Genomic DNA, 14963 nt, shown 5'->3' with positions numbered 1-14963 from the left:
CCTCAGAAATCCACAGAGTGGGTAACAGGGAGTAGAGTTGGTGTTCTCACAGACCTGTCCCTCCTTGGATCAGGTGAGCCCTGTGGCCCTGATGGGAATGACTATTTGTGGGTCCGGACTGGAGCAGGGACCTGGCCAAGATGACTCCACATCTCTCCCTATCTCCCCCTTCCAGGGGCTATAAACCCCTCTGAGAATTAGCAACTACCTGAAAAGAAGGGGGCACTTTTGTTCCCCAGTTCTGGAACCAAATATTAAAACAATTATGTAACTAGCAATAAATTACTTAAAGTAGTGACTCACTCAGCTTAATTAGAGCAAGAGCAGGGAGGGATTAAGGTATTTTTAGAGCACACACCTCACTCCCTCCTGGGGGGAAGGGGAGGCCTCTGTGCAAGGTGGGGGTGGAGAAAGGGCTGGGAGCTCATGGAAGCACCCCAGGTGTCTGCAAGATGAAAGCTGATCCTCCACCCCACAGAGGTCTCAACAAAGAGAGGCCAAGTCAGAGCAGTGGCAGGAAGAATTCAGATCAGACTCAAGGAACACTTGCCAGAGATGCTTGTTGGAGAACTGAGACAGGTAAACTAGATTATGAACTCTTTGAGGGCAGGGACTAGGTCTGTGACCCGCCTGCCTAGCTGCGTGGCCTTGGGCAGGTTCCTTTGTTACCCCACGCTTCAGTTTCCCTCACTGTCAAATAGGCATAACAATATTCACCTTCCCACACATTGTAAGGACCACGTGGGTGAATGTGCATTAAGCAAAGTCCAGTGCTGACTTAACAAGACAAAAATCTCCAAAAAGGCAGGAATTAAGTCTGTTTTGTTCACTATTTTATCGCAAGCTCTATTCACAGGGCCACACAGAGTAGTTCCAATAAATGCTTGTTGAGTGAATACATATTAGTTTTATTCTCATTCTTCTACTCCAAATGGGTTCCTTGTTTCAAGGTTTGTGGATGATAGACCTAAATGAGAGGAGGGCAGCGGTGTCTCGCAGGTGGAGACTGGCCTTTCTCCCCCAAACTGAGGAAGAGACGATTTAGGACAGAAAAAAAGCGACTTCTAGAGGCAGGCCTGGGAGAGGTCAGAACCACGGACAGCTCCGCCCTCCTAATAATGGGCGTGATCTCCTGGTCGCCTGCGGTGCAGCTGGGATGGAAGGGCCCGCCTAGTTCACCCTGCACAGCCACAGGTGAGAAAAGGAGGAGCCGAAGTCCAGTCAGACTGGAGAGATCAGGACCCTCACTCACGATCATAGGGAGTTCCAGGGAGGGAGGATGAGTGCGGGATGGAGCATTCTGAAAAGCTTCCTGGAGGAGAGGAATGGGATTGGCTGGGAAGATTAAGGCAGAGAGAATATTCAGGCATCTGTAAAACAAAGTAATAATTTTGACCCTATAGGTTTTCTAGGTGGATTGAATGAGTTACTTTTTAGGAATGCTTGGCACATTTGCCTGCTTGGAAAGGGCACAGCATATGGGCTCATTTCTTTCTGCTTCCCTCCACCTCTTCTCAGCCCCTGTGACTTGAGGAAGGACACCCCCGCCTTACTGGAGACAGCAGGACCTGGATAACTGCTCAGAGGCTCTGAGGTACAGGGCTTCCTATTCTAGCCTTTGCTGACCCCAGCTCTGAGACTGGACTGAGTAGACATACAGTAGGTGCACGGGACAAACTGAGGGAAGGTCTGTGCTCCTCCTTCCTATCAGGACTTTGGAAGGCTGAGGGAAGGACACAGCAGGATTGGGGTGATGGAGTTTAATCTCTGATCCTCTCCCTGGCCCACAACCCCAAGACTCCTGCCCCTAGTGGTGGCTCTGATTAGTTCTGACTAGCTCTCTTCACACCTCGCTGGCCTCCTAGGGCTCCAGCGATGAATTAGTGATGACAGCTTTGCACCATCACTATGACGACCAGGCATGTTCTTAGCCTTCAGTCAGGGTGCAGTGGCAGAGGCCAGAGACCTCTTTGGCTCTGGGCTTTTGTATTGGTTTGTTTGACGGGGACTGGGGCCCAAAGGGGGAAGCAGTGGGGAGGCAGCTGGAGATGGAGCAAGGACCAGGGCATGGGGGCTCCATCTGGAGTAGCCTAGCATTCTTTCAGATTGCTAGATCCAAAGGAACCTTGGGGAGAGCTTTTTCTCTTCCTCCCTGCTTTCTTTCTCTTTTCATTCCTCCCTCCCTTCCTCCTCCTTTCTTTCCTTCCATTTTCTCTAAGCCTCATCCCTGTGCAAGGCCCTGAGCTGCCCACATCTTCCCCCTATTCTGGGAATCAGACCCAGCCCAGCCCTCACCCTTAAGAGCCCAGAGTGAGATGGGGACATTGACACATCCTGGCCTGGGCTTCAGAGAAGGTGTGTGGGAGCCACTGCTGGCTCTGCAAAGAGGGCTGCCTTAGCTCTGCCAGAGGCTATGCAAATAGCCTTGCAGAGGGAGTGATACTTCTGGTCCTGTTGAGTGAGATTTTCCAATGGAGAGACAGAGGATCAGGGGTGAAGAGGTGAACCATGAGTCCAGAAGTGAAACATAAAGAGGGCTGGGAAGTTGACAGAAATCCAGAGCAGCCTACTTGTAGGAGGTGTAGCAGGGAGCAGAGGAGGACTAGAGCCTGGGGAAGGACTCGGGGGCTGTGGTTACAATGAGGAATTTGCAGTGTGTCCTATAGGAAAAGAGGAGCCCCTGAAGAATTGTTGTTGTTGAGTGTTTGATTCTGGAAATGGGAAACCTGAAGCACAGAGAGAAAGTGACTTGCTCAAGCTTGCTGAGGTCACTAAAGCCAACCAAGGCTATGGGCTCTGCCAGGATCCCAGTAGAACTCAACTAGGACCTCTTGCCTCAGACTTGCTGGCCAGGACTTTTCCAGGTAACCACTATCTCCAAAAGGTGAGGAGGGCCCATGGATGACTTCACCCTTAGTTTGAATGAAATTTGCATAGGCAAGAGCTGTGCTATGGCCCTCCCTGCCTCTTGTGTATTGGTGGTAGTTGGGTAGAGCATCCAAGGAAGGACCTGGGAAGCCAGAGGCTTGGCTGAGGTCAGCAAGAGATCACGGTCAGAAATTGATTAGGGTCAGAAACTTGGGCCGTCAGGCTTCCAGCCCAAGCACTGTGCTGCATTCTTTAATTTGCACTCTCAGGGATCTTTGTCTGCATGGGGCACGCCCAGGAGGTAAGGGCATCTCTGAGGCCCTCACACTCACCCTAGGCTCTTCCTGGCCCGGGGGTCTGATATTGGGTCTGCTGTAGCTGGAACTTATCAGGGCAGAGAGAGACATTTAGCCCCGTTGTCCTGATGAAAACACTGAAGTTTCAGGGCAACAGTGACTCACTCAGGGTTACTGAATAGGTCAGAGCTGAGCTGGGTCTGGCTGCCTGGCCCTTGGCCTGTCTACACTCTTCCACCTCGCAGCTGTCCCCTTGCCTCTCTTCCATCCCACTATGCAGCACTGCTGGGCCTGCCAGGTTTGATGGATGGTCCCACAGCTCAGCCTCCCTCCCATTCCTTTCCGGATGCTGGGCTGTTAGCCTTCTAATCACCAGTTCTGCCTGGTGGCCGCCAAGCCATCCATCTCCCCCCTACAGCTTTACCCAGCACAGGTAGGGTATTTTTGCAGGCCGGGGGAGGGAAAGAGGAGCAGTGCAGTTATTCCCCCTTCTCTGAGGTTGGGCTGGGAGTACGGCTGCAGCCCCTACTCTAGGCGAGTCAAGGGTTAGGAAGCAGCCTACACCCCTTTGCTGGAGTACCAGAAATCCCTCCTCCCAAGGATACCTACACATGCATTCATGCACACATGCTCACAGTGACAGTAATAAAATTAAAAACTTTCATGTATCAAGAAATACCGTATGCCAAACACTGTGCCAGAGTTCTGCATGTGTATTCTCATTTATCCTGTTAGTTGGGTACTACTGCTAACCACACTATAGAGATAAGGAAACTGAAGTTCAGAGAGGTTAAGTGACTTTCACAGGTGCACATGGCCAGGAACTGGAGGAGCTGGGATTTGAACCTAAGTTGTATGGCTTACATCTTATTATTAGCAACTCCTTTGCTATACTGACTTACTTAATGTGTGCACACACGCGCACACAAACACAAGCACGCACGCACACACATCCATGTAAGAACACAAGCCTCCGTGCTGGCCCTTGTGCCACTCATCTACCCAGACCAGCTTCCAGAGGAGTAGGGAGAGCACTGGGCTGAGGAAGAGATGAGGAGTCTCTGCTCATCGCCCCCAGGCTGCCCCCAGAATCACCCTGGCAGTGACACCAATCAGCTGGAGGGCTGCATGGAGGAGGCAGCCTCCAGGCATCCGGAAGAGGAGGCTTGGAGGCAGCCAATCAATAATGCCTGCAGCTCCGCTTTCCACGAACTGGGGCTCAAGGGAGCTTGGTGCGTCCGTCCGGGCGATGATGATCCAGCTGCAGCCCAGGCCCGGCAGGCAGGCCCATGTATGCGGAGTGTGGCTGGTGAGCGGTGGCCTGCTGGCCCTGTGCCCCCAGCTCCATGTGCTCTCCCTTCTCCCTTTCTCTCCCCTTCCTGCTGTTGTCCTACGCCTCCCTGTCCCCCCCCCCCCCCCATAGTCAGCCCTGCAGCTCAGGATCAAACTGCCAGTTCTCAGGCACCTGTGTGCACCCACGGCTCTGGAGCTCTGCTGCTCCAGAAGCTGCTTCTGGGGTAGGTGCTGGGAGGTGTGGGGAGGGCAAGCAGAAGGGCCAGGGTCGAGAGTGGCAGGAGGTGGGGGCAAACCCTCAGAGCCCTAGGAGACTATTTAAGGGGGGCACATAGTAGGTGCTTAATTAGATTGCATCTTGATCCTCCCTCAGGAGTGTGGAGAGAGCAAGGCTGGTACTGATGGGGAGTTGGGGGGCCTCTGGAGGCACATGAGCTCCCAGAGTGGCTGTCAGGTGCAGCTGACAGTGTTAACAATTACTGGAACAATTACCTTTGTGGGGTGGAGGGGGGGATTAGTACCAGACCCCTGACAGGAGGCTAGCCTAGCCCCCATTCTGACATGGGGGGAGGGCATCCGGCACTGGGAGGAATGGTGGCCAGAGCAGGGCTGGATACCGTCCCCTGCTCCTTCTGGGAAGGGCCCCTGAGCAGGCCCCCGGCAGACAGGCTTCCGTCAGTCACTTTAACTGGCACTGGCCTCCAGAGACCTGGGTTCAGGTTCTGATTCAGGCACCTGCTGGCTGGTGGTAGTTAGGGTGATTCACTCTCCTTTGGGGGTCCTCAGTCTTCTCATCTATAACAGCTTACGGTGAAGATCAAATGAGATGTTGCCTGTTAAGTGCCTGCCGCTTCCCTGTTCCCAAGGAGACGGGCCACTCGGGGTTCCCCAGAGCCTGCCTTTCCTAGTCACACCCCTGACAGAGACAGTTGTGGGCCATCTCTCCACCAGATGCTGTCTGCTCCATCCTTGGGTCCCCTTGTGTCCTGACACAGGATCCCCAGTGCCCTGACATAGGGTTGTTGAGGAAGAGGGAAATAAAAGGGGTCCCATCTTAGCTTCTGTCATCTTCTTCACTCCGGTAGGGGGACACACGTGCCTCTCTATACTGGCCACATGTTCATGGGAAACCACAGGGAGCGGTCTGGACTGGGATTCCCGACGCCTGCCTTCCTGCCCTTTCAGAGAGTGCCTCACTGTCTGACCTTGGGCAAGACCTGTCCCTGGGGGGGTCAGAGAGACATGCGACCTCTGACCAGCCTCTTTGTGAGGGCCTAGATGATTCTGTGTTCTGGGGGAGAGGTTGGGTGAGGGGCTTGTCTTACAAGGCTGGTGACCTCCTCCAGGCAGACCCAGGAGGCGGGGCCGGCTCAGGACACCTGTGACTTTGGTGCCCTTGTCATCCTACTGCCATAGGCCTGCCCCTGCAGTCCTCTGCTGTGCCTCCCGAGTCTCTGCGGCCCCGCCTGCCCCTCCATTCTGAGTCCTCTTTCCTTTATTATTTAACTCTATTGCCTCCTGCCTCAGGCTTATCTCCTCCTGTCACTCGTCCATCCATCTCTGTCATCCCCTGCGGCTTCCTCCTGCTCTCTGACACACCCTCTCTGGAGGCGGGCCCTTCTGGGAGTCAGTCCTTCCTTGCCAATTGTCTAAGTAAGTGGTCTCCTCCGCGACTCTGACCAGCTCTTGTCTTCTACCACCTTCCCCTGTCTTCCTCTTTCTGATAATGTCTCTGCCTTTTGCTGTCTCTGGACTCCCTTTGTCTCCCGAGTCTCCCTCTGCTCTTATCTCTGGGTTTCTGTCCTTTAAAGCCTGCCAGGTCCTGCCCCGTTGCCTCTGTCCCCCCATCGCGTGCCCAGTGAGGGCAGCAGGTCCAGCCCTCCAGCCTGGAGCACGGAGTAGCCCACACACCCTTGCTCACTGGCTGCCTTGGAAGCCCCCGACAATGCCCTCCTGCCCGGCCCTGCGCCAGGGCCTTGTTGCTAGGCCTTGGGCTGGCAGCACCTGGCTTCCATAGCGACGGCTGCTTAGAAACAAAACGCCACATCTCCTGGTCCCAGCACAGAGTCTTTTCGAGTCTTTGCGGGATCGAGAGCCTTGCGATCCGATCAATCAGGAGGGGAAATGTGGCCAGCTCTAGGCTGCCTCCAGCTCCGGGAGGAGAGAGAAGAGGGAGCCACAGTCTCTGCCACTGGTGCTTGGGGAGGCTGGGGCAAGAGAAGCTGCCCCAGCAGGACCCTGGGCCAAGGAGGGAGGACAGAAGGAGGCCCCCTGGGCTCTTCTCCCGAATCAGCCTGCTACCAGGAGGCATGGTCTGCCACGGGGCCCAGTTTGGATTACTGTTCTACTATTTCTAGCTCTGTGACTTTACACAAATGACCTCATGCCCCAGGACCTCAGTTTTATCAACTGTCAAGTCAGGCTAATAATATCATAAGGATTAAATGAGAGAACCAACCAGGTGTGCCTGGCACTTAGAAGGTAGTCCCTGATGGCAGTTCTTCCCTTCTCCTTTAAAGTTGCCTGAGATTTAATTAGCAGAGAGGAGGGCGATGGACAGCCATATTAGCAAGAGGGCAGAGGAATGCACCTCAAGTGTGCTGGGGTTCGTTGGGGCCCCTCTCTCTTACCTGGTATTCACAGAGACTAAAGCCTCCAGACCAGCAGGCTCTGAGGGTTGTGGAGACCCTAGCGGAGTTCTGGCTTGTCAGGCAGTTAGAATAACGGGGTCCTGGACTCCTGTACTCTCAGGACTCCAGGTTCTTGCATGCATAGAATCTAAGAAGCACAGACTCTTGAAATAAAGGGACTTATAATAGAGGCTTGATTTTCTTAGAACACAAAGCTCTGGGTATTCTTGGAACCTCAAAGCCACAGACAGGGGCCTCTCTCTATGATTGTTTCTCCACCAGCAGGGAGTTTTCAGAGCACGGGGCCTTGAGTCCCTGTTGCTTAGACTTTCTTGTGCCTTGGTATCTCTCATGGGCTTAGCTCTGAGCAACCCTGGTGTGTGTTGGGGCGGTTGCTGGGGTCAGTGACCGACGGCAGCCTGAGATCCCTTTGGAGCAGGGCCAGACCAGGAAGAGCCAGCAGAGGAAGCTGGTGGGCTGCAGCTGTCCAGGCGGGGCTGGATGGGAGTCTGGGCAGACACCCTTGGCCGGGGACCAGCCTGCCCTCCTCTATCTACCCAGCCTTTGAGTCAGGGCTCAGGAGGAAACGTTTCCACATGGCACTCCTAGGGCTAGAGTCAGAACATTCTTCATGGTCCCCAAGACTGGAAGGAAGGAGGCTCCAGTGAGGGAGACGGGTGTGAGTAGGGGTGTGGGGGATGAGAGGAGGGGGCTCAGTGAGGGGGGTGGAGCTTAATAAAGGGGTGCAGGTTCAGTGAGAAGGATGGGAGTTCAGTGAGGGGATGGGATCTGGGGAGGGGGCCGGGTTCAATGAAGGTGAGGGGCGGGACTCAGGGTTGGAGCTCAGTGAGGGGGTGGGGCTCAGTGGAGGTTGCTGAGGAGTTTCTTAGCACTGAGCTGTCTCCGCCCCACCCCAGGCTCTGGAGGATGGTAGTTGAGGTTAGGGGAATCTGAGCACCTTAAACCCATTTGTCTTTCCCTGGTGTAGGCTGAGAACCAAGAGCTCCTTTTCCCATCTCTTCCCAAAGCTGGAAAGATTGGGAGAGCTGCTGGGAAAGCTGGGATCTGCCTCTCCTTTCGCTCAAGTCTTCCTTCCTGGTTTCCATGGGAATCGTGGCTCAGGATGATCAGGGTTTAACAGGATGGTGCTGTGGGAGGAGTCAGCACCAGGCAGAGCCACCACACAGAGGAAGGAGTTGGCTGCTAAGAAAGTGAGCTCCCTGTCCCTGGGAGTGTGCGAGCAAAGCCTAGATCACCAGTCAGGGTGACTTTAGAAAGGGGCTCTGATGAAGGTAGACTGTGGGGAGGCCTCTTCCCTGGGATGTGTAGGCTTTGTGTGATTGGCCCAGATGGCCCAATCTTCCAGATATCCTTGTGCCTGTCGAGGGGGCCACGACACCTTGGACTCTGCCCCCACATCCACCCTGCATTCTTACTCTGTGCTCGGCCCTGAGCTGGACATGTACACGTGGAACTGAATCAGACCCATCTCTTCATGGAGGGGCAACAGGTCTGACTGGGGAGGCACACAGGGAAACAGATACAGTTGGGCAAATCCTATGTAAGGGAGCAGACCAGGCTGGAAGGAGGATTCTACCACTGATTTACGAAGTCACAGATTTCTTTTTGAGCAGTTCCTCTGGGTTGAGCCTTGTTCTAAGTGCTCGGGTCACAGCGATGAATGAAAAAGAAAGAGTCCCATTCCCTGGAGGGGACAGCACAGTGGGAAGGCTGAACACCTGGCAAAGCACAGGGAGATGGCGAGTGCTGGTTGGTGGACCTTGAAGGGCTCCAGCTTTGTCCAGCAGGCAACTGGGAGCCATGGAGTGTGGGTGAGGTTGCAGAAAAGACGACTCCAGTGGTTATGGGCCTTGGGAAGGAGGCATAGTGGTCCCTGAAGGAAGCCCTGAGGCAGACATGCCCACCTATGCCTCTGTGTGTGGGAGTCATGTGAGCATGTGTGTAGGTATAGGAGAGTGCGTGTGTGTGTGTGAGCGGTAGGAGTGTGTGTGTATCTGTGGGAAGATGGTGAGTGTGTGTGTGATTATGGTGTCCCAGGGAGGCCTTGTGCCTGTCGAGGGGGCCACGATACCTTGGACTCTGCCTCCACATCCACCCTGCATTCTTACTCTGTGCTCGGCCCTGAGTTGGACATGTACACGTGGAACTGAATCAGACCCATCTCTTCATGGAGGGGCAACAGGTCTGACTGGGGAGGCACACAGGGAAACAGATACAGTAGATGATAAGGAGAAGATACTAAGTCCTAACATGTGCAAAGGCCTGAGTCCCGTGAACCTCAGCCCAGATGTGAGACTATAGGCCCTGGGCTAGTCTGGGCCAGAATCCTGTTGGTTCCCTTAACTCTCTAGGGTCATGGACCTGGCCATCTGCTGCAGACAAATGTGTATACAAATAACATGGAAATGGATGAGACTTCGGCTGACTCCTCCCCATCTCCAGATTCCCCTGGGCTTGAGTTTGCTCAGCCTGTGCTCTTCCCCACTCAGCTGCTCCCAGGGCTCTAGGAGCAGGACCTTTTCATCCAGAGCCAAAATCCGTATTTTCCCAGCACCTCCCTGTGGCTGGATCCTTTCTCTGTGAGGGCTATCCCTACATCTGGGGCCATAGCCAAGGGACACAGAGAGCTAACCTGAGCTGGTGGCCTTGGCAGTGCCTCTTGTTAGGTATGAATTTGAATACATGCATACTCACACACTTGCACACATATTCACACGTAAATGTATGTTTTTGATATGTGGACACGTGCACACCTACAACTGTCCACATATGCCTACGTGTGTATGTACACACTTGCACCTGCACACATAGACCTGTGTGCACACACATACATACACGCACGTTCCATAGACACACACACACACTCAGCTATACCATGGAAGCATCGCACATCCTTACAAAAAAATAAAATGACAAACCTGTAGTCATACTTTCTCCAGCCTTCACCCACACCATGTTCACAGGCTCGGGTGTTAGGCCTTACACACCTGCACACACACACAGGTACCTAAGGGTGGCTTATACCCATGCTCTCGCCAGGGCTGAAGCGTGCAGGACAGGCTATAGATGGACACAGAACCTGCAGGGATGTCACCTCCTCCAGGCACTTCTTGGATTGTCCCTTTGCAGGGCCCCTAGGATGGTAGAGTCTCTCGGCTCCACGCCCAAGTCACAGAAAAACTGAGTCATACACACTGTCTCCTGAGGAGCCTGCCACACGGGGATCTGGTCCTTGTTCACGGTCCTTGGGTCCGGCATGCCCAGACAGGCCTGTCTGCCCAAGAAAGCTGCTCTGTGCCCAATTAACCCTACCTGGATGCTGCCTCCCTCCACCTAAGCTGCCTGAGCCCTCAGTGAGAATCAAGCTCACTTTTCTGAACTATCTGAGAGCCAGACCTTGCCTGAAGTCCCCCAGTATGTCAGGGCAGGCTTCCTTCAGATCTGAACCTGGGCTTCCAGGAGTCTGACCACAGTTAGCAGCCACAGGAGGGAGGCATGTCAGACACCAGACAGGCTTGTGGAAGTAGGACATGTGGGCATGGGGGGTGAGAGCAGATTGGGGGTCTGTTGGGGGTCAGCTGGAGGGATGGCCAGCAGGAAAGTCCACTCTCCTGGCCCAGCTGAGAAAGTGTTTTGTGAACATGGTGGCCCACAGCGGTGTCAATATCATCAGGAACAACAAAGACCTCGTTTCTGGACAGGGCCTGAGGTCTGGGGGTCCTGGAACCCAGGTTGACAAGCTGTGGGCTGAGTCACTTTTTCCTAAAAATACTCAGTAGCTGGGCCATGGGACAGTTAGAGTGGCCCATAAGGTGGGGCGATGAAAAGAAGGGTCTAGAAGGGCTGGGGCAGGCATTTCTGGGGCCGGGCTTCCTTGTGACCGAGACGCGCAGAGGGTTCAGGGACTGGGAGCATAGAACCCTCAGTCACTGCATTGTTGGGGGCAAAAGGAGAGGTGGGAAAATCTGTTTTTCTCACATGCTTTTCTTCAAGATGTGGAGCATGAATTTAGGGCACAGATTGGAGCCAGATGGGCCGGGTTTGAATTTTGGCTCCATTACTTACTAACTGTGTGACTGTGGACAAGTTACTTGGTCTCTCTGTGCCTCAGAGTCCTTATCTGTAAAATGTGGCTAATAACAGATCTGACCTTATATTGTTCCTGAGGCACTGAACCGGGAGGCTCATAGTAAGTATTGGAAATAAATGTTCAAGCCCCTTGAACACACAGTCCCCCAGCTCCAGATATAAACACTCAGGCCATAGGGGTCAGCTCATCCCTCGATTTCATGGGACTGAGGTCAGCCAGGAACAGTATGTATCTCATCGGGGGTTCTGTTCTCAGACCTGGCGGCAAATTAGAATCACCTGGGAACATTTAAAAGTACCTGAGGTGGGGGAGTCCCAGGCATGAGCCAGGGTGAGAACCCAACACAGAATCACAGAATGAAGAGCTGGCAGACAGGGATTCATGGGGGGAATGAAGGAGTTCTAGCCTTGGAGGGAGAGTCAATTCCTGGCAGTGAGGGCTTAGGCATGGCCTGTCACTCTGCCATCTCGAGGAGCCTGGGCTGCCTCTCCTGGGAGCGGGCTGGATGGAGACTTTCAAGGATTACATGGCGGGATGTTTTCGAAAAAGCCTCTGTATCCTGCCAAGCATCAAAAGAAGGAAGTTTGTTTATTAAATATAGTGTATTAACATTTCACAGATGGGTAAAATGAGGTCCAGAGAGGTTCAGTAGCCTGCTCAGAATCCCACAAGTCTGTGGCAGAGTTAGGATGCAAACCCTCAGAGGAATGCTTGAGTCTGAAGGATTGATGCAGAGTGAATCTGACTGAGGGAGACACAGAGCAAGTACCCGGGGCCCCAGCCACTGAGCTGCAGTATAAGATGGCCAAGGAAGATTTAAGAAACAACCTATTAGGAGGTGAGTGCTGGGAGGTCCAGCTTAGAGCTGAGAGCCCAAGGGATAATGGCTGTGCTGGGCCAGGGTCGGCACTTGACTGCGGGGTCTGACATGGCTTCCCCTGATGAATAGCTCTGTCCTGTGGCTGTAACAGATAGCCTCTTGGCGCCTGTGTTCCAGCCAGGCTGTTAAAGCCCAGGACTAACAGGTGCTCAGGGTTTGCCAAGCATTTCATACTCTGGGCTCAGACTCAGTCCTTCTGCATAGTCTTTACATTGGTCACCCAACCCGCTTTCCAGAGCAGGAAACTGAGGCCAAGAAAGGAAAGGAGGCCCTTATCTGGGCCAGAACCTTTACATCACCTTAGCCCATGCCGATTTCTAGGGTATTAAAAAGTAGGCCACATTGCCCCAATCTGAAGATAAAGTAAAATACATTGACTTGGCCTGGATCACTTAGTGACAGAAAAGCTTTGTACTCCTCCCCACGTTCCCAGACATGGCTCCCAGGAACGGCACAAGAAGGGGGACCCAGAGGACTAAGGTAGCATCAAGGGAAGGCCTCCTGGAGGATGTGGGCCTCTGGTCCCTGAATGGTAAGCAGGCTGACAAGATCTGGAGGGCATCAGGGGTAGGGTGGCATGGGCAAGGGTCTAGAGGATGAGTCAGTCACCCATTGAGTACAGGAGGAAGTATAAGTTTAAGGAATGGCGGCAAGAGGTTCAAAGCTGAGAAGATAAGTCAGGGCTACATTACAGAGGGTCTGCTATGTCAGACTGAAGATTTGGGCTTTCTGGTGTTTGTGGTAGGGAATCTTTAAAGGTGTCTGAGCAGAGGAAGAAGCATGTTCAGAGCCGGGCCTCAGAAACAGAGGTGGGAGAAATCCCAGCTTGGAGGGGCTCCCCCTGGGCTGATAAGATGGAAAGGGCTCGGTCCAGCCTGTGTCAGGGGCCTGGACTGTGTCCAGGACCGGGCTCAGTGACTCAACGTGGAGGAAATCACTCCTCAGGGAGAAAGGCCCCAGATGAATCAGCCCCACAAGGTGGGGAGGCTGGGGGCTCACTGAGTCACCTTCCAAGTGGGGAAGGGGGAATGTTGCCGAGAAGGGGCCTGCAGTGCAGTGGGAAGGATTCAGGTCAGATCACAGCGAGGGCTGTCAGGGGACTCTGGCTGCCTTCCCACCTTTATCGGGGTTGATTATCCTGGCAGTCTTGTGAAAGAGATGGGAAAACTGAGGCCCAGAAAGGGGAGGGAATCTGACCAAGGTCATGCTGCAAGTCGCTGACAAAGGCCAGGTGTGATCCAAAGCACACCCTCCAGTCCAGACACGTTCTACCACCCCAGCGGATTTCACAGCAAGTGGAGGCTAGGAATTGGGTGGGTCCAGAGGGAGCTGGCCCAGGTGACCCCTCCTCCCTCCGCTTGCCCCCCCACCTTCCTCGCCAGGGCAGACGGCAAACAGGGCCCGGCCGCGCTGCCGCGGTAGGACAGCAGAGGGCGCAGAAGTGTCGCGGCTACAGCAGGCGCCAGAGCACAGAGGCCGCTCTGCGGAGAACTGCGCTCCGGACGCGCGGGTCCCACCGGCGAACTGTTTACTGTGTGGCCCAGGGGCCCGCACCCTCTCTGGCTTCCGGGGACGCCTACGCAGACCTGCCTGCCCAGTGCAGGGGGTCCGGGGCCGCTACCCCGCTCTTGAGATGGTGCGCCTGTCCGTGTGTGCGCTCGTGTCTGTGCGCACGTGTCCCCCCTCACAGGTTGGCAACTGCCCCAGGCCTGTCCGTCGCCGGGCGACCTCTATAATTCTCCCCGACTTGAAGAGGAACCGGCCCGGGGCTCCCTGCATCGGGTCAGCGGCCCCTTCCCCCTCTACCCTCCGCCTTCCGTCCCTCCTGTCACTGCGCTGGTCTCTGATTTGGGGCTCTGGCCGGGCCCCAGGACTTTCTAAGTGGTGGGAGAGGACGTGATCGGACTAGAGAGGGGCTCCGAGAGGCGAGGTAGCGATAGGAGGGGCGAGAGGCCTGAGGAGCGAGCGGAAGCTGAGAGCTGGCTACCTGGTAGGGATCCTAATAGCGGACAAGCTGGAAGAGTCTTGAGAGCGGAGAGAAAAGGGAGGTGAGAGCCAGGCGGTGAGGGGGGCCCTGGGGGGGTCCGCAGGTTGGACGAACCGAGAGGTGCAGCGCGCGGCGGCGGGAGGGTAGGCGGGGCCGCGCGGTCGGGGGGCGGGGAGTGGGCGGGCCTGGGCGGGGCCTGGGCGGACCCTCCCGCGGACCCGGCGGAGCTGTCGCGGACGCGCTGACCGAGCGCAGCGGCCGGGCAGGCGGGCGGGCGGGCGGCTGCGAGCATGGTCCTGGTGCTGCACCACATCCTCATCGCTGTTGTCCAATTCCTCAGGCGGGGCCAGCAGGTCTTCCTCAAGCCGGACGAGCAGCCGCCGCCGCCGCCGCCGCCGCAGCCATGCGCCGACAGCCTGCAGGTAGGGGGGGCCCCCAGCGCTGGGCACGAGGAGGACGGGGTGTCGGGCGAGCGCTCGGCCGGGTCTTCCAAGGGGCGTGCGGGCACCAGCTCCGTAGTCCACTCTGCCCCAGAGCCCTCCTCAAAGTGGGGCCCCCTCCCCTAGCTCTGAATTCCACTCCTGTGCCGGGACTGCAGCCCATACCCGGAGCCCTTGAATCTCCAGCTCACAGTCCAGACCTCACCCCAGACTCTGAACCCCTTTTAGATCTGGGACTCCACTCCAAGCGCTGAACTCCCAGTCCAGAGTAGGACCCCAGTCCCCACGGAGAGCTCTGTTCAAACCTGGAACCCCCCGCCTTCCAGATAAATGTATGACCCTGCCCAAAACCCTGAACACCCACTTTATATATATGTGTGTGCATATATATATATATATATATATATATATATATATATATATGTCTATATTCACATATATATATATATATATATATA

The 14963-nt window shown here is 55.0% G+C and overlaps 1 protein-coding gene across 2 annotated transcripts in view; it reads left to right on the top strand.

Annotated features, from left to right (window-relative positions):
* PDE2A (phosphodiesterase 2A) overlaps window positions 1-14963 on the top strand; it is a 91274-nt gene that overhangs the window by 12665 nt on the left and 63646 nt on the right. For both annotated transcript variants that reach the window (XM_059410107.1, XM_059410108.1), the window contains exon 2: window positions 14406-14487. In XM_059410107.1, the coding sequence (XP_059266090.1) occupies window positions 14406-14487 (82 nt within the window). The remainder of the gene's footprint in view (window positions 1-14405; window positions 14488-14963) is intronic.

This window comes from Mustela nigripes, chromosome 1, assembly GCF_022355385.1.
Source record: "Mustela nigripes isolate SB6536 chromosome 1, MUSNIG.SB6536, whole genome shotgun sequence".
NCBI classification, from domain to species: Eukaryota; Metazoa; Chordata; class Mammalia; order Carnivora; family Mustelidae; genus Mustela; species Mustela nigripes.
Note: the sequence above shows the minus strand (reverse complement) of the source record. Positions and strands in the feature narration are given on the sequence as shown.